General features: G+C 43.0%; 1 protein-coding gene and 1 long non-coding RNA gene across 2 annotated transcripts; both read left to right on the top strand.

Annotated features, from left to right (window-relative positions):
* The first annotated feature begins 14167 nt into the window (after positions 1 to 14167).
* Positions 14168 to 17528, top strand: LOC115538037 (uncharacterized). The gene is made up of 8 exons (XM_030349856.1): positions 14168 to 15023; positions 15128 to 15355; positions 15438 to 15509; positions 15641 to 15775; positions 15944 to 16006; positions 16153 to 16428; positions 16977 to 16979; positions 17448 to 17528. Exons 2-8 carry the CDS (start codon positions 15152 to 15154, stop codon positions 17526 to 17528), a joined length of 834 nt encoding a protein of 277 aa, XP_030205716.1. The 5' UTR covers positions 14168 to 15023; positions 15128 to 15151.
* A 210-nt stretch (positions 17529 to 17738) lies between these two features.
* Positions 17739 to 18263, top strand: LOC115538042 (uncharacterized). Its single transcript, XR_003975008.1, has 2 exons — positions 17739 to 17780; positions 18013 to 18263. It is a non-coding gene; the product is annotated as an uncharacterized LOC115538042 (long non-coding RNA).
* Positions 18264 to 18522: the final 259 nt, after the last annotated feature.

Below are 18522 nucleotides of genomic sequence, written 5' to 3'. Positions count from 1 at the left end.
GGAAACCATCAAGGGGCAAACCCGAGTCTATATAGAAAATATGGCCAAGAATTATTAATGTGGGCGGGAGTTATTTGGCAAAGGAAAATTGTCTTTGGAAAATTTCGCCACAGGGCGGCGCCAAAAAACCACGACATTGTCTATCTCCTATTTGGCCAATGTTCTGAAAACGCGTTTTAGGCTATAACTCCCACACCGAAGCTCCCACAGTCAAAACCTTTATATCCACATGTTGTTCACGGTAGCGTTTTGAATACTTGCTTCGCGTTGTGCCGGCGAAATGCACATTTCTTGTCGCGTTGTGCCGGCGAAATGCACACTTCTTGGACCCCTGCATAACTGCTTGCAGTTCTAGTTAGGGGTCCAAGCCAACAGGTTGGATCCCTATTGTTTTTGTAAGGATTTTTTAGGGGTCCAAGCCAACAGGTTGGATCCCTATTGTTTTTGTAAGGATTCTTCTTTTTAGGGGTCCAAGCCAACAGGTTGGATCCCTATTGTTTTTGTAAGGATTTTTATACTACCTCCCCGTGAAAGTGGAACCACAGCCCAAACCGTAAATGGCGCACACGCGCCAATTGCATGACTAGATCCAGAATCGGCACCGCTACTCAGATAACAAAATCCAGACACGCCGGTCACTAGGTGGCGCTATACCAAGGAATACGCGTTTGGGGCTATAACTCCCACACCGAACCTCCCAGAGTCCAAAAACTTGTATACACAGATGCACTGGAGTCTGCTGCATCTTTTATTAGGGGTCCAAGCCAACAGGTTGGATCCCTATTGTTTTTGTAAGGATTTTTATACTACCTCCCCGTGAAAGTGGAACCACAGCCCAAACCGTAAATGGCGCACACGCGCCAATTGCATGACTAGATCCAGAATCGGCACCGCTACTCAGATAACAAAATCCAGACACGCCGGTCACTAGGTGGCGCTATACCAAGGAATACGCGTTTGGGGCTATAACTCCCACACCGAACCTCCCAGAGTCCAAAAACTTGTATACACAGATGCACTGGAGTCTGCTGCATCTTTTGGCCTAGGCCACGCCCATTTGCGTCTATGAATATTTTTCGCTAAATTGCGAAAACCGCAAAACGGTTTTTTCGCTACTCCTCCCACATTTCTTGACCAATCGACACCAAACTTTGCACACGGCATCTTCAGACGCACACGCAAAGAATGCATGAAACACTTTTTTGATCCGTCTTTCGATAACGAAACGGTAGCGTTTTGAATATTGGTTTATTAGCTAAATTAGACGTGGAATATCAAAAATCCAAAGAAATCCAAAATTAGACATCGGATCGAGTCCACATTTTACACACATGTTGGTGCTAACCTTAATGTCGTTCGATAAAAAATTCGGAAAATTTCGCCATTAGGGGGCGCAATAAACGAGGAAATTGTATATCTTCTACAAAATTTCGCCGCAAAAACGCTACACTGACTTCTCGCTACTCCTACCACAGTCAAATCCTTTGTATCCACAGGTTCAGGGTAGCGTTTTGAACACATGCTTCGCGTTGTGCCAGCGAAACGCACATTTCTTGTCGCGTTGTGCCGGCGAAACGCACACTTCTTGGACCCCTGCATAACTGCTTGCAGTTCTAGTTATACTTCCCGCGCTAAAAGTGGGCCCACAGCCCAAACCGTAAATGGTGCACACGCGCCAATTACATGACTAGAACCAGGTCCGGCACCGCTACTCAGATAACCAAATCCAGACATGCCGGCCACTAGGTGGCGCTATACCAAGGAGAAACACGTTTGGGGCAATAGCTCCCACACCGAACCTCCCAGAGTCCAAAAACTTGTACACACAGATGCACTGGAGTCTGCTGCATCTTTTGGCCTAGGCCACGCCCATTTGCGTCTAGAAATTTTTTTCGCAAAATCGCGAAAACCGCAAAACTGTTTTTTCCCTACTCCTCCCACATTTCTTGACCAATCTACACCAAACTTTGCACACGACATCTTCAGACGCACACGCAAAGAATGCACGAAACACTTTTTTGATGCGACCTTTGACGACGAAACGGTAGCGTTTTGAATATTGGTTTATTAGCTAAATTAGACGTGGAATATCAAAAATCCAAAGAAATCCAAAATTAGACATCGGATCGAGTCCAAATTTTACACACATGTTGGTGTTAACCTTAACGTCGTTCGAGAAAAAAATCAGAAAAATTCGCCATTATGGGGCGCAATAAACGAGGAAATTGTATATCGTCTACAAAATTTCGCCGCGAAAACGTTACACTGACTTCTTGCTACTCCTACCACAGTCAAATCCTTTGTATCCACAGGTTCAGGGTAGCGTTTTGAACACTTGCTCCGCGTTGTGCCGGCGAAACGCACATTTCTTGTCGCGTTGTGCCGGCGAAATGCACACTTCTTGGACCCCTGCATAACTGCTTGCAGTTCTAGTTAGGGGTCCAAGCCAACAGGTTGGATCCCTATTGTTTTTGTAAGGATTTTTCTTTTTATTATTATACTTCCTTCCGTAAAAGTTGGCCCACACCCCAAACCGTAAATGGTACCGACACGCGAATTGCATGACTAGATCCAGGTCTGTGATGTGTACGCAGACGACAAAATCCAGCCACGCCGGTCACTAGGTGGCGCTATACCAAGGAATACGCGTTTGCGGGTATAACTCCCACACCGAACCTCCCACAGTCAAAAACTTGTACGCACATATTCACTGGAGTCTGCTGCATCTTTTGGCATAGGCCACGCCCATTTCCGTCTATAATTTTTTTTCGCAAAATCGCGAAAAACGCAAAACTGTTTTTTCCCTACTCCTCCCACATTTCTTGACCAATCGACACCAAACTTTGCACACGGCATCTTCAGACGCACACGCAAAGATGCATTGATCACTTTTTGGATCCGACCCTCGACGACAAAACGGTAGCGTTTTGAATATTGGTTTATGAGCTAAATTAGACGTGGAAAATTAAAAATCCAAAAAAATCCAAAATTAGACATCGGATCGAGTCCAAATTGTACACACATGTTGGTGCTAAACTTAATGACGTTCGATAAAAATTTCGGAAAATTTCGCCATTAGGGGGCGCAATAAACGAGGAAATTGTATATCTTCTAATTGGCCAAAGGAATGTTCTTCAAACTCAAGGGAAACTATCAAGGGGCAAACCCGAGTCTATTTAGAAAATATGTCCAATTATTAATGTGGGCGGGAGTTATTTGGAAAAGGAAAATTGTCTTCGGAAAATTTCGCCACAAGGCGGCGCCAAAAAACTACGACATTGTATGTCTCCTAATTTGCCAATGGAATGTTCTGAAAACGCGTTTTGGGCTATAACTCCCACACCGTAGCTCCCACAGTCAAAACCTTTATATCCACAGATTCACTGGAGTCAGCTACATCTTTTGGCATATGCCATTTCTCAATTTTTTAACACATGCTTCGCGTTGTGCCGGCGAAATGCACACTTCTTGGACCCCTGCATAACTGCTTGCAGTTCTAGTTATTATACTTCCCATCTAGAAGTGGTACCACAGCCCAAACCGTAAATGGTGCACACGCGCCAATTGCATCACTAGATCCAGGTCCGTGAACACTACGCAGACGACAAAATCCAGACATGCCGGCCACTAGGTGGCGCTATACCAAGGAATACGCGTTTGGGGCTATAACTCCCACACTGAACCTCCCACAGTCAAAAACTTGTACCCACTTATTCACTGGAGTCTGCTGCATCTTTTGGCCTAGGCCACGCCCATTTGCGTCTAGGAATATTTTTCGCAAAATCGCGAAAACCGCAAAACTGTTTTTTCCCTACTCCTCCCACATTTCTTGACCAATCGACACCAAACTTTGCACACGACATCTTCAGACGCACACGCAAAGAATGCATCAAACACTTTTTTGATGCGACCTTTGACGACGAAACGGTAGCGTTTTGAATATTGGTTTATGAGCTAAATTAGAAGTGGAAAATCAAAAATCCAAAGAAATCCAAAATTAGACATCGGAACGAGTCCAAATTGTGCACACATGTTGGTGCTAACTTAATGTCGTACGATAAAAATTTCGGAAAATTTCGCCATTAGGGGGCGCAATAAACGAGGAAATTGTATATCTTCTACAAAATTTCGCCGCGAAAACGCTACACTGACTTCTCGCTACTCCTACCACAGTCAAATCCTTTGTATCCACAGTTTCAGGGTAGCGTTTTGAACACATGCTTCGCGTCGTTCCGGCGAAACGCACATTTCTTGTCGCGTTTTGCCGGCAAAATGCACACTTCTTGGACCCCTGCATAACTGCTTGCAGTTCTAGTTAGGGGTCCAAGCCAACAGGTTGGATCCCTATTGTTTTTGTAAGGATTTTTAGGGGTCCAAGCCAACAGGTTGGATCCCTATTGTTTTTGTAAGGATTTTTCTTATTATTCCAGCAGCTAAAAGTGGTACTACAGCCCAAACCGTAAATGGTGCACACACGCCAATTACATGACTAGATCCAGGTCCGTGAGGTGACGGCAGACGACAAAAACCAGACACGCCGGCCACTAGGTGGCGCTATACCAAGGAATACGCGTTTGGGGCTATAACTCCCACACCGAAACTCCCACATTCAAAAACTTGTACACACAGATGCACTGGAGTCTGCTGCATCTTTTGGCCTAGGCCACGCCCATTTGCGTCTAGAATTTTTTTTCGCAAAATCGCGAAAACCGTAAAACTGTTTTTTCCCTACTCCTCCCACATTTCTCGCCCGATCAACACCAAACTTTGCACACAACATCGTCAGACGCACACGCAAAGAATGCATGAAACACTTTTTTGATCCGTCCTTCGACGACGAAACGGTAGCGTTTTGAATATTGGTTTATTAGCTGAATTAGACGTGGAATATCAAAAATCCAAAGAAATCCAAAATTAGACATCGGATCGAGTCCAAATTTTACACACATGTTGGTGTTAATCTTAATGTCGTTCGATAAAAATTTCGGAAAAATTCGCCATTAGGGGGCGCAATAAACGAGGAAATTGTATATCTTCTACAAAATTTCGCCGCGAAAACGCTACCCTGACTTCTTGCTACTCCTACCACAGTCAAATCCTTTGTATCCACAGGTTCAGGGTAGCGTTTCGAACACATGCTTCACGTTGTGCCGGCAAAACGTACGATAAAAATTTCGGAAAATTTCGCCATTAGGGGGCGCCATAAACGAGGAAATTGTATATCTTCTACAAAATTTCGCCGCGAAAACGCTACACTGACTTCTCGCTTCTCCTACCACAGTCAAATCCTTTGTATCCACAGGTTCAGGGTAGCGTTTTGAACACATGCTTCGCGTTGTGCCGGCGAAACGCACATTTCTTGTCGCGTTGTGCCGGCGAAATGCACACTTCTTGGACCCCTGCATAACTGCTTGCAGTTCTAGTTAGGGGTCCAAGCCAACAGGTTGGATCCCTATTGTTTTTGTAAGGATTTTTATTATTATTATTCCCAACTAGAAGTGGTACCACAGCCCAGACCGTAAATGGTGCCGACACGCCAATTGCATGAATAGATCCAGGTCCCTGAAGACTATGCAGACGACAAAATCCAGGCATGCCGGCCACTAGGTGGCGCTATACCAAGGAATACGCGTTTGGGGCTATAACTCCCACACCGAACCTCCCACAGTCAAAAACTTGTACCCACATATTCACTGGAGTCTGCTGCATCTTTTGGCATAGGCCACGCCCATTTGCGTCTATAATTTTTTTTCGCAAAATCGCGAAAACCGCAAAACTGTTATTTCGCTACTCCTCCCACATTTCTCGCCCGATCAACACCAAACTTTGCACACGACATCTTCAGACACACACGAAAAGGAACCGTATACAATTTTTTGATCCGACCGTCGACGACGAAACGGTAGCGTTTTCAATATTGGTTTATGAGCTAAATTAGACGTGGAATATCAAAAATCCAAAGAAATCCAAAATTAGACATCGGATCGAGTCCACATTTTACAAACATGTTGGTGCTAACCTTAATGTCGTTCGATAAAAATTTCGGAAAATTTCGCCATTAGGGGGCGCAATAAACGAGGAAATTGTATATCTTCTACAAAATTTCGCCGCGAAAACGCTAGACTGACTTCTCGCTACTCCTACCAAAGTCAAATCCTTTGTATCCACAGGTTCAGGGTAGCGTTTTGAACACATGCTTCGCGTTGTGCCGGCGAAACGCACATTTCTTGTCGCGTTGTGCCGGCGAAATGCACACTTCTTGGACCCCTGCATAACTGCTTGCAGTTCTAGTTAGGGGTCCAAGCCAACAGGTTGGATCCCTATTGTTTTTGTAAGGATTTTTTTTATTATTATTATTCCAGCACTCCTCCCTAGAAGTGATACCACAGCCCAAACCGTAAATGGTGCACAAACGCCAATTGCATGACTAGATCCAGGTACGTGAGGTGACCGCAGACGACAAAATCCAGACACGCCGGCCACTAGGTGTCGCTATACCAAGGGAAACGCGTTTGGGGCTCTAACTCCCACACCGAACCTCCCACAGTCAAAAACTTGTACGCACATATTCACTGGAGTCTGCTGCATCTTTTGGCATAGGCCACGCCCATTTGCGTCTATAATTTTTTTTCGCAAAATCGCGAAAACCGCAAATCTGTTTTTTCCCTACTCCTCCCACATTTCTTGACCAATCGACACCAAACTTTGCACACGGCATCATCAGACGCACACGCAAAGAATGAATGGAACACTTTTTTGATCCGACCCTCGACGACGGAACGGTAGCGTTTTGAATATTGGTTTATGAGCTAAATTACACGTGGAAAATCAAAAATCCAAAGAAATCCAAAATTAGACATCGGATCGAGTCCAAATTTTACACACATGTCGGGGCTAGCCTTAATGTCGTTCGATAAAAAAGTCGGAATATTTCGCCATTAGGGGGCGCAATAAACGAGGAAATTGTATATCTTCTAATTGGCCAAACGAATGTTCTTCAAACTCAATGGAAACCATCAAGGGGTAAACCCGAGTCTATATAAAAAATATGGCCAAGAATTATTAATGTGGGTGGGAGTTATTTGGCAAAGGAAAAAATTTTTTGGAAAATTTCGCCACAAGGGGTCGCAAAAAAACGACGAAATAATATATCTCCTAACTGGCCAATTGAATGTTCTGAAAACGCGTTTTGGGCTATAACTTCCACAACGAACCTCCCACAGTCAAAACCTTTATATCCACAGATTCACTGGAGTCAGTTGCATCTTTTGACATAGGCCAAGCCCATTTGTTTTGAACACATGCTTCGCGTTGTGCCGGCGAAATGCACATTTCTTGTCGCGTTGTGCCGGCGAAATGCACACTTCTTGGACCCCTGCATAACTGCTTGCAGTTCTAGTTAGGGGTCCAAGCCAACAGGTTGGATCCCTATTGTTTTTGTAAGGATTATTATTCTTATACTTCCTACCAAGAAAGTGGTACTACAGCCCAAACCGTAAATGGTGCACACACGCCAATTACATGACTAGATCCAGGTACGTGAAGACTATGCAGACGACCAAATCCAGACCTGCCGGCCACTAGGTGGCGCTATACCAAGGAATACACGTTTGGGGCTATAACTCCCACACCGAACCTCCCACATTCAAAACCTTGTACACACAGATTCACTGGAGTCTGCTGCATCTTTTGGCATAGGCCACGCCCATTTGCGTCTAGAATTTTTTTTCGCAAAATCGCGAAAACCGCAAAACTGTTTTCTCGCTACTCCTCCCACATTTCTCGACCAATCAACACCAAACTTTGCACACGGCATCATCAGACGCACCCGCAAAGAAACCCTCAGAGAGTTTTTTGATCCGACTTTCGACGACGAAACGGTAGCGTTTTGAATATTGGTTTATTAGCTAAATTAGACGTGGAAAATCAAAAATCCAAAGAAATCCAAAATTAGACATCGGAACGAGTCCAAATTGTACACACATGTTGGTGCCAACCTTTATGTCGTACGATAAAAATTTCGGATAATTACGCCATTAGGGGGCGCAATAAACGAGGAAATTGTATATCTTCTAATTGGCCCAAGGAATGTTCTTCAAACTCAAGGGAAACCGTCAAGGGGCAAACCCGAGTCTATATAGAAAATATGACCAAGAATTATTAATGTGGGCGGGAGTTATTTGGCAAAGGAAAATTGTCTTTGGAAAACTTCGCCACAGGGCGGCGCCAAAAAACCACCACATTGTCTATCTCCTAGTTGGCCAAGGGAATGTTCTGAAAACGCGTTTTAGGCTATAACTCCCACACCGAAGCTCCCACAGTCAAAACCTTTATATCCACATGTTGTTCACGGTAGCGTTTTGAATACTTGCTTCGCGTTGTGCCGGCAAAATGCACATTTCTTGTCGCGTTGTGCCGGCGAAATGCACACTTCTTGGACCCCTGCATAACTGCTTGCAGTTCTAGTTATTATACTTCCCGCGGTGAAAGTGGAACCACAGCCCAAACCGTAAATGGTGCACACGCGCCAATTGCATGACTAGATCCAGAATCGGCACCGCTACTCAGATAACAAAATCCAGACACGCCGGCCACTAGGTGGCGCTATACCAAGGAATACGCGTTTGCGGCTATAACTCCCACACCGAACCTCCCAGAGTCCAAAAACTTCTACACACAGATGCACTGGAGTCTGCTGCATCTTTTGGCCTAGGCCACGCCCATTTGCGTCTAGGAATATTTTTCGCTAAATCGCGAAAACCGCAAAACTGTTTTTTCGCTACTCCTCCCACATCTCTTGACCAATCGACACCAAACTTTGCACACGACATCTTCAGACGCACACGCAAAGAATGCACGAAACACTTTTTTGATGCGACCTTTGACGACGAAACGGTAGCGTTTTGAATATTGGTTTATTAGCTAAATTACACGTGGAATATCAAAAATCCAAAGAAATCCAAAATTAGACATCGGATCGAGTCCAAATTTTACACACATGTTGGTGCTAACATTTATGTCGTTCGATAAAAAAATCGGAAAATTTCGCCATTAGGGGGCGCAATAAACAAGGAAATTGTATATCTTCTACAAAATTTCGCCGCGAATACGCTACACTGACTTCTCGCTACTCCTACCACAGTCAAATCCTTTGTATCCACAGGTTCAGGGTAGCGTTTTGAACACATGCTTCGCGTTGTGCCGGCGAAACGCTCATTTCTTGTCGCGTTGTGCCGGCGAAATGCACACTTCTTGGACCCCTGCATAACTGCTTGCAGTTCTAGTTATTATTAGGGGTCCAAGCCAACAGGTTGGATCCCTATTGTTTTTGTAAGGATTATTAGGGGTCCAAGCCAACAGGTTGGATCCCTATTGTTTTTGTAAGGATTATTATTCCTATTATTATTATTCTTACCCCCCTAAAAGTGGGACCACAGCCCAAACCGTAAATGGTGCCGACACGCGAATTGCATGACTAGATCCAGATCTCTTCGGACTACGCAGACGACAAAATCCAGACACGCCGAACACTAGGTGGCGCTATACCAAGGGAAAACGCGTTTGGGGCTATAACTCCCACACCGAATCGCCCACATTCAAAAACTTGTACGCACAGATTCACTGGAGTCTGCTGCATCTTTTGGCATAGGCCACGCCCATTTGCGTCTACAATTTTTTTTCGCAAAATCGCGAAAACCGCAAAACTGTTTTTTCCCTACTCCTCCCACATTTCTTGACCAATCGACACCAAACTTTGCAAACAACATCTTCAGACGCACACGCAAAGGAATCCTGAGACAGTTTTTTGATCCGACCTTCGACAACGAAACGGTATCGTTTTTAATATTTGTTTATTAGCTAAATTAGACGTGAAGAATCCAAAATCCAAAAAAATCCAAAATTACACATCGGATCGAGTCCAAATTCTACACACATGTTGGTGCTAACCTTATTGACGTTCGATAAAAAATTCGAAAAATTTCGCCATTAGGGGGCGCAATAAACGAGGAAATTGTATATCTTCTAATTGGCCAAAGGAATGTTCTTCAAACTCAAGGGAAACCATCAAGGGGCAAACCCGAGTCTATATAGAAAATATGGCCAAGAATTATTAATATGGGCGGGAGTTATTTGGCAATGGAAAATTGTCTTTGGAAAATTTCGCCACAGGGCGGCGCCAAAAAACGACGACATTGTCTATCTCCTATTTGGCCAATGGAATGTTCTGAAAACGCGTTTTAGGCTATAACTCCCACACCGAAGCTCCCACAGTCAAAACCTTTATATCCACATGTTGTTCACGGTAGCGTTTTGAATACTTGCTCCGCGTTGTGCCGGCGAAACGCACATTTGTTGTCGCGTTGTGCCGGCGAAATGCACACTTCTTGGACCCCTGCATAACTGCTTGCAGTTCTAGTTATTTTTATACTTACCTCCCTAAAAGTGTGCCCACAGCCCAAACCGTAAATGGTGCCGACACGCCAATTGCATGACTAGATCCAGGTCTCTTCGGACTATGCAGACGACAAAATCCAGACATGCCGGCCACTAGGTGGCGCTATACCAAGGAAAGATGCGTTTGGGGCTATAACTCCCACACCGAACCTTCCACAGTCAAAAACTTGTACGCACATATTCACTGGAGTCTGCTGCAACTTTTGACATAGGCCACGCCCATTTGCGTCTATAATTTTTTTTCGCAAAATCGCGAAAACTGCAAAACTGTTTTTGCCCTACTTCTCCCACATTTCTTGACCAATCGACACCAAACTTTGCACACGACATCGTCAGACGAACACGAAAAGAAAAACTCAAACACTTTTTGATCCGACCTTCGACTACGAAACGGTAGCGTTTTGAACATTTGTTTATTAGCTACGTTTTACGTCGATACGCAAAAATTCAGAAAATACCAAAATTAGACATCGGATGAAGTCCAAATTTTAGACACATGTCGGTGCTACCCTTAATGGCGTTCAATAAAGAATTCGGAATATTTCGCCATTAGGGGGCGCAATAAACGAGGAAATTGTATATCTTCTAATTGGCCAAAGGAATGTTCTTCAAACTCAAGGGAAACCATCAAGGGGCAAACCCGAATCTATATAGAAAATATGGCCAAGAATTATTAATGTGGGCGGGAGTTTTTGGCAAAGGAAAATTGTCTTGGGAAAATTTCGCCAACAGGGCGGCGCCAAAAAACGACGACATGGTCTATCTCCTATTTGGCCAATGGAATGTTCTGAAAACGCGTTTTAGGCTATAACTCCCACAATACTTTCAGGGAACTAGTCATCATATCTTCCACTCCATGAAACACATGTTAATGCTCAGTAGTACACATATTCTTTAATGTATTTGCATTGTACTAATATGCATTCATTTTCAATGGGTATCAATGTGTCTGAAACAGGTGCATCCCAATTTTTTCAATTTTTTCAACATTAACATTAGTCATTAGATGGCCTTTAGAAAAATGTTTTTGGGGGGGAAGTGGCTGTGTGTGTCACTAATTCACAGATGGGATAAATGCAGTGACCAAATTCCATTCCTTGTATGTGTGAGCATACTTGGCAAAAAAAGCTGATTGTAATTCAATAGGCCCCTGTGGCACGGCCTATGCTTTTGTCCTTAATGGCATTTTTTCCCCCTTGCATTACTTTAAGTAGTTTTCAAACCAGTACTTTTATACTTTTACTTAAGTAAAAAGCTTGAGTTGATATTTCAACTTCTACAGAAGTATTTGTAAACGTTAGTATCTATAATTCTACTTGAGTAATGATTGTGAATACTTTTGACACCTCTGGATGTCAATTTGTGTAAATGAAGTGCAATAAATAAATAAACAACATGAAATGTTTTTCATTTTTCTTTTGACACCTCTGGATGTCAATTTGTGTAAATTAAGTGTAATAAATAACCAATATGAAATGTTTTTCATTTTTTATCCACGCTTAACACATCACTCTTACCACATCACTCTATTTACACTCCATTTACATTGTCCTCTGTTTCCGTTTTCAGGGGCTAGGTAGTAAATCGGCAAAATGTAAAGAGAAAAGTATCAGTTTTCCGTATTTTTTTTTTTTAAATGAGCAAAGTCATTAATTAGTATTTCGGATTGATCTCTAACCAAATTAAATCACATAGCCATAATAAAATTATACGGTCGTGCTGTCCAGGTTGTAATTATTAATTAGTAATTTGGATTGATGGCCGTTTATCAATATTAAGTATTGTCATACCTTGGGAGGCGTTCGTGCAGCGGAGGTCATCAAGTTCTAGATAGGAATGAGAGTCATGTTAATATTCCATTTGTAATCGTCATTTGGATTGGGATGCACATTTTGTAAGCTAGGTTAATAAATGAGTTGGTAAATATAGTCTAATGGGTACAATCATAAGACTTGAAATCTCCAACCAAATTAAAACACATAAGCATAATATAAAGAGAAACTCATCTACAACATCTGTAGAGGTGTGGGCGTGGCATACTCCCATGGTGCTTCGCGAGTTGCAATGACTATCGTCAGCGACGCACGGCTCGTCGTCTCACTCTGATCGGATTTTCTCTGCTTGAGACATCTTTGTTCAGATAGACCCTTTTGCTCTCCTTTCCACGGATTAATATTGTGAGCGGATTCTTTCGAGTACGTTCTGTCTTTCAACTTTGCGGTTCAACCAAAGAAGTTCGTTGTCAAGGTAAGTCCTTATGCAATGGATAATTATGTTGATTGTATTACGTTGGCATGGTTGCTTTGGCGGTTTGCTTTTGATGCAGTAATGGCAAGCAAAGGATTTGCGACAAAACATTAAAGCCCGTGGATCCTGTATATATATTATTTGGATGCCATACGGCGGCGTCTAGGCCGCCATTTTGCCACAGAGAAGCTTTGTGGTGGGATCTGTTGTAGCGGACTTAAGTCAGTGACGCTGTATGTATAATACAAAACACACTGAAGGCATGATATTTTGTCGCAAATCCTTTGATATATAGTGTTCATTATTTAACTCTCGAAACGAGAAAACGTGGGATCATCTGAAATGGATATTTATGTTTATTGCCATACGGCGGCGTCTAGGCCGCCATTTTGCGATCTGCACAAACGCTTTTGCGATCTGCACAAACGCTAATACTCCTTTCTCGCTGAAATCTTGACGGATTTACAAACGGTTTGGTTTCTTACAAACGCAGCTTTTCTCTTCGGCAGTGATGTTGATAGGTTTTTAATGTAGGTTTAGGGTTGTAGTTGTTTTGGTAGCGGCTAAATTAGCATGTCACGATACTACAGTGGATCACGTCTGCGCCGAGTAGATGCGCAGAGGGTTGAAACGGCGCTTGTCCGGTTTGGTTTCTTACAAACGCAGCTTTTCTCTTCGGCAGTGATGTTGATAGGTTTTCAATGTAGGGTTGTAGTTGTTTGGGTAGCGGCTAAATTAGCATGTCGCGATACTACAGGGGATCACGTCTGCGCCGAGTAGATGCGCAGAGGGTTGAAACGGCGGCGTCTAGGCCGCCAGCCATATTACCACAGAAAAGCTTTCTGGTGGACTCTGTCCATACAATGCAATGTGTTTTAAATGCTGAAATGTCGTGTTACATTCACTTTTTACACTCACACATCCGCCCAACAGTCTAAACTCTACCTCTGTCCACCATATGCAATGTGTTTTAAATGCTGTGCTTTAGCCCATATATTGATTTCACATGAACACCTTGTGCGTGTGTGTATTTATTGCACCCATCTGTTCTGTTTAATGTTCATTTCATATGAAAACACATGGTTATAATTACATAAATACATCTCTGTACAGGGTGGGGTTTTCATGCAGCCTTTCTTGATGTATATTTGTAAAGGGAAATCTTGTACCTATTTTGAAGCATTCTATTTTTCTTATTGTGAAATCATTAGATGCCTCGTGCCTCGCGCGCTTCGGCTGCAGCCAAGGTGAGGATGAGGACGATTCTTCCGATGGCAACGACTCTGGCTAGAGGCTTCCTCCCTGGTATGTAGTCGTAAAGATACAATAATGTTTTCAACTAATTTATATTCCTCAGAATTCTATTGCATGAATGTGTGATGTTTGACTTTTAGATCAACAGCTTGAGACAAGTTATTCATTTTAGTTTTGCGTTGAATTTGTCTCTCTATTAGTGCGTGGCACTGGAGCTCGTCACCGTGTCAAGCCTTGGCCTGTCTCTGCCCTCACTGGGAAGTTCCATCGATTGGATCTCCCTCCTGAGTCTCCAGTTAAGCAGGTAAACTTGTCAAAGACCTTTCAGAAAATTATGTATAATTTAGCTGTGGAATATGTTTGGAGTGGAATGACAACTTTTTATTTGTCCTTATTTATAGTTTGTGCTGTTTGTGGGCGACTCGCATCTGCGTGCGTTGGTTGACCGTTACGTAAGGATGCCAGACGGTTGCCTTTCGTTTGGGTTCCTGTCTACGCCTGGGGCGTCTGCCGCTGAGCTCCGCACTGAGTTGCTGAACGCAGACATCCCCAGAACCCCCGACATCGTTTGCTTGCTGGCTCCAAGCAACAACCTCACGGCGACGCCCGGCATCGAAGCGGCTGGAGTTGCCTTCGATGGACTTCTGAGAGCTGCCCGCAGTCGATGGCCTAAGGTAGTTTTTGTGTTACAAAATAAAGTGTATTTTCAAGGCAGACTATTTAACAGAATTGTATAGTGTGTAATCCAAAACTTTTGTGCGGATCAGGTGTTCGTGCTCGATTTCCCTCCCCGGCTGGCGAGTGAATTGGCACCGCAACAATTCCTTCGAGAGGAGTTTCGTCGCGTTGCAGCAAAGAACGGTATGTAAAAATGATTAAGAGATAATGTCAGTATAGAATATCTTTGTAGGAAAGCTTTTAGTGTATCAACACCACCTCTTGGTACCACGTGTAAAATATGTGTATAGTGTATGGTTTAATATTTGTTTTCTTCTGCAGGTGTAGAGTACTGCGTCACAGCTGACCGCTTTCCGCTGGACTCGCGTGCCTTGTGGAGTCGTGATGGGGTAAGTCGTGTTATAACTTGGCACGTGAGAAATTCATGTAATGTCAATTTTATATGGCAAAAGCAGTTTATTTCAATAATAACCCGTGCTTCTCATTATAATAGATCCACCTGAGTGACGATCTGGGGATGCCGCTTCTCGCGAAGCTTCTGTGGCACTTCTCCTTTCGGCAGCTACAGTCACCTCTGCCTGTTACACCTCCGCCTGTGTCTCCTCCCAAGTCACCCCCGACTGTGAGACCCTTTGCTACCACCGTGGTTGTGAAGGGAGAAGTTTCACGTCCACGTCCCCTTGACCCCTTCAAGGAAACTGTCGTCGGACGTCGCGGAAAGGTAAAAGTTATACAATTTTGAAGAGCTTTAGTTTTAGTTAGGCCACATTTATTGAATACTAATTCCCCCTATGTGTTTATAGCGCAGCCAACCTGAGTCCTGGGATGCGCCTGAGGACTGGGATCAGTCTTCCGTGCGGATCCTTCCTCATGAGGTTTGTACATTGGTATGATAGCTGATAGGAAATTAAACCGTAATGATGCGTACATTTGTTGTTTCATTTAAATGCTATTCCTATAAGACAAGGCAAATGGTCAATGGCTCAATTCTGTTTTTTATTTCTAGGTTTGTGTGCCTCCTCTGGTCCTGAGGGAGTGCTTTGTCGTGCTAAACCCTATCCGGTTTAGCACTGACAAGTTGGCTGCAATGGATCGCATTGTTCCATCCAACCTTGACGTCCCCATGGGGAATCGCTCAAAGGTAATTTGTGTGATTTTAATATTAACTGTTTGTGAGTGCATACATATTAATAGCGCCTGTAATCCTATATGACAAGCTTTACATTGTATGGTAGAGATAGTTGCATTGATAATAAAAGTGTTATATTTCATTAACTGTTATCATTTCCGTTCTCTTCCATTATGATAGAAACGGAAGGTGGCACATGGAACCACGGCTGTGGTCTCCAAAGGAAAGAAGGCCCGCCTTGAGGTTGGTAATTTCTCAGTGAAATATGTACTTGTTTTTTGGTTGAAACACAGGAACAACTATTTTCTGATTTCGCCTTTAACACAAGAGATAGTCCAACATTCTCTGTGTAGGTATTGTTTTGCCAATGATTTACAATTATTTTCCAGGCACTTCAAACTCCAGCAAGGATTGCCAAACCTTCGAAGCTGGTACCTCCCCCTCGACCTGTTCCAGAAGCTGCTGTACCAGCTACTCTGGAGGGCGTACCTCCTCCTCGACCTGTTCCAGAAGCTGCTGTGCCAGCCACTCTGGAGGGCAGCGTCTTTGTCCTGAGGGAGTGCTTTGTCGTGCTAAACCCTATCCGGTTTAGCAGTGACAAGTTGGCTGCAATGGATCGCATTGTTCCATCCAACCTTGACGTCCCCATGGGGAATCGCTCAAAGGTAATTTGTGTGATTTTAATATTAACTGTTTGTGAGTGCATACATATTAATAGCGCCTGTAATCCTATATGACAAGCTTTACATTGTATGGTAGAGATAGTTAGTAAGTGTACAGCCACTCTGGAGGGCAGCGTCTTTGTGCATTCGAGCAAGGTAATTTGCATATTTTCTCTAAGTTCCCTTTAAGAAAGTGTAATTTTGGGTTTCCGTTTCTCAATTGTAATGTACATATAATTCTTACTATGTCTTTGCAGTTTGCTCAACCGGAGGGGGATGACAAGACTCTGTGTGTTGATGAGTGGCCGTTTCTTCAAACAGAGTTTTGTGAGGTAAAGGAATGGGGGGAAAAGAGAGCATCTTGTAATAATTTAATATTTGGGTTTTGTTGTTAAATTTGTATGTTGCGCCACAAAATACAGGCGTGCACAACACTATGTTTGTTACTGTTTTAAATAAACTACATTAGCAGTAAGTTCTTTGAACTGCCCACTTTTCTATTTTCATACAATTGTATCTCATGATAATTTTGCTCCCTTACCTCATTCTAGAAGGTGAACCAGCCAACTGCTCGGGTTGTCTCTGGACAGAGAAAACAAGAGGAGCCAACACCTTGGGGGCCAAAAGTTGTGATGGCCCAGGCTGATAAACCAACAGCCAATGAGACCAGCTTCTTGGGATGTTCAACCAAGGTAATGACAACAATATAAAAAATGATTTGCAAATAAGCAATCAATCTGTTCCAGGATACGTATCTAGAAACATTTACATTTTTACTTCGTATTACAATCAACATAGTTTAACTGTTTTTAACATGTTCTTGGTAATATCTACACACTATGAATTGGAAATGTCAAGAAGGTTGGCTGATGAACTTGTTGTGCTCATTTTAATTATTTGAACTGAAAAAAGTTTTCTTTGTCCTTAATTCTGTTCACCACAATACACCAAATGTCCCATTTTCTATGGCATGTAGGGGTAAACCTAAATTTTTTTAACATTCGTGATGTTTGTGATTGCAGATGACACGCATTGAGGACCATGAGCCATTTGAACCAGCACCAGAGGTCACTGCGAGCAGTCAGCAGGTATGTAATTACTAGTGGAAAAATTGTATACCAACGGGAAAAGCCACAGCGTAAGAGACCCATTTTGTTTTGAAGTGTTTATTCTTTTAAAACATTGATATGGTGTAAGTGTACAGTTCTGACTAATTTGCCTATACTATGTACATTTTCAAATTACTTACTGGGAACCACCATGCTTTTAAAAACACTGAATCGTCATTTCAGCAGAGCCCGCCTGAGGACAATGGCCAGCTTGAAGATCCTCATGTAACACTTGGCAATCAGAAGGTACTTATTTTTAACATGTTATTCCCTGTTCCTTGTGAGTTTTCCTGCCATTTATTAGATCTTGGAAATTAGTTAAAGTAATGTTAATATCATTTACAATTCCGTTTTCCCATTATACACAGCCATGAACTACAGCTGATTGATTCCCAGCCTTTTTTATGAATTCCTTGTTAATTCCAATGTCAACTATTGGTTACACTCCTTTTTGATTGAACTACTGTTGTGTTTTTAGGCACCCTGTGATGTTGCACCTGCCAGAGCTGCTACATCAAGTCATGTGACTTATGAGAACCCTGGGTGTCTTCAAGGATCGTTTGACCAGAGCAGCCACATCTTCGGGGAAAATGCAGGTAAGCAGTGTGCTACAAATGGCATAGCGGCGATTATGACCCACACCACCCATAGCGTTCTCAAATGGAAAAAAAAGAACATTCATCATATTCTAAAACAAGGTAATGGCTTGTACACATCTATGCTAGAAAATATGGAAATCAGTGCAGCCAAAACCAGTGGTCATATTTTCATTTCCGAGTTACCCAGACACTGCAAATTAAACAATAAATTCTTTAGTTTGGAATATTTTGATACACTCACTGGAAGTCTTGATCAAAAGGATGATTATGACGCTTCTTTGCAAAACATAGCCATGCCTTTAGAAGAGGCTATTCAGAAGACACTGCTGCAGACAGACACATGCTTGCTCAACATCCAAGGAAGTGTCTGTGCCGTTTTCAAGGTCGAA

The sequence above is a fragment of the Gadus morhua genome, unplaced genomic scaffold (assembly GCF_902167405.1).
Source record: "Gadus morhua unplaced genomic scaffold, gadMor3.0, whole genome shotgun sequence".
Lineage (NCBI taxonomy): Eukaryota > Metazoa > Chordata > Actinopteri > Gadiformes > Gadidae > Gadus > Gadus morhua.
The sequence above is the reverse complement of the archived record's forward strand: the minus strand, read 5'-3'. Positions and strand labels throughout refer to the sequence as shown.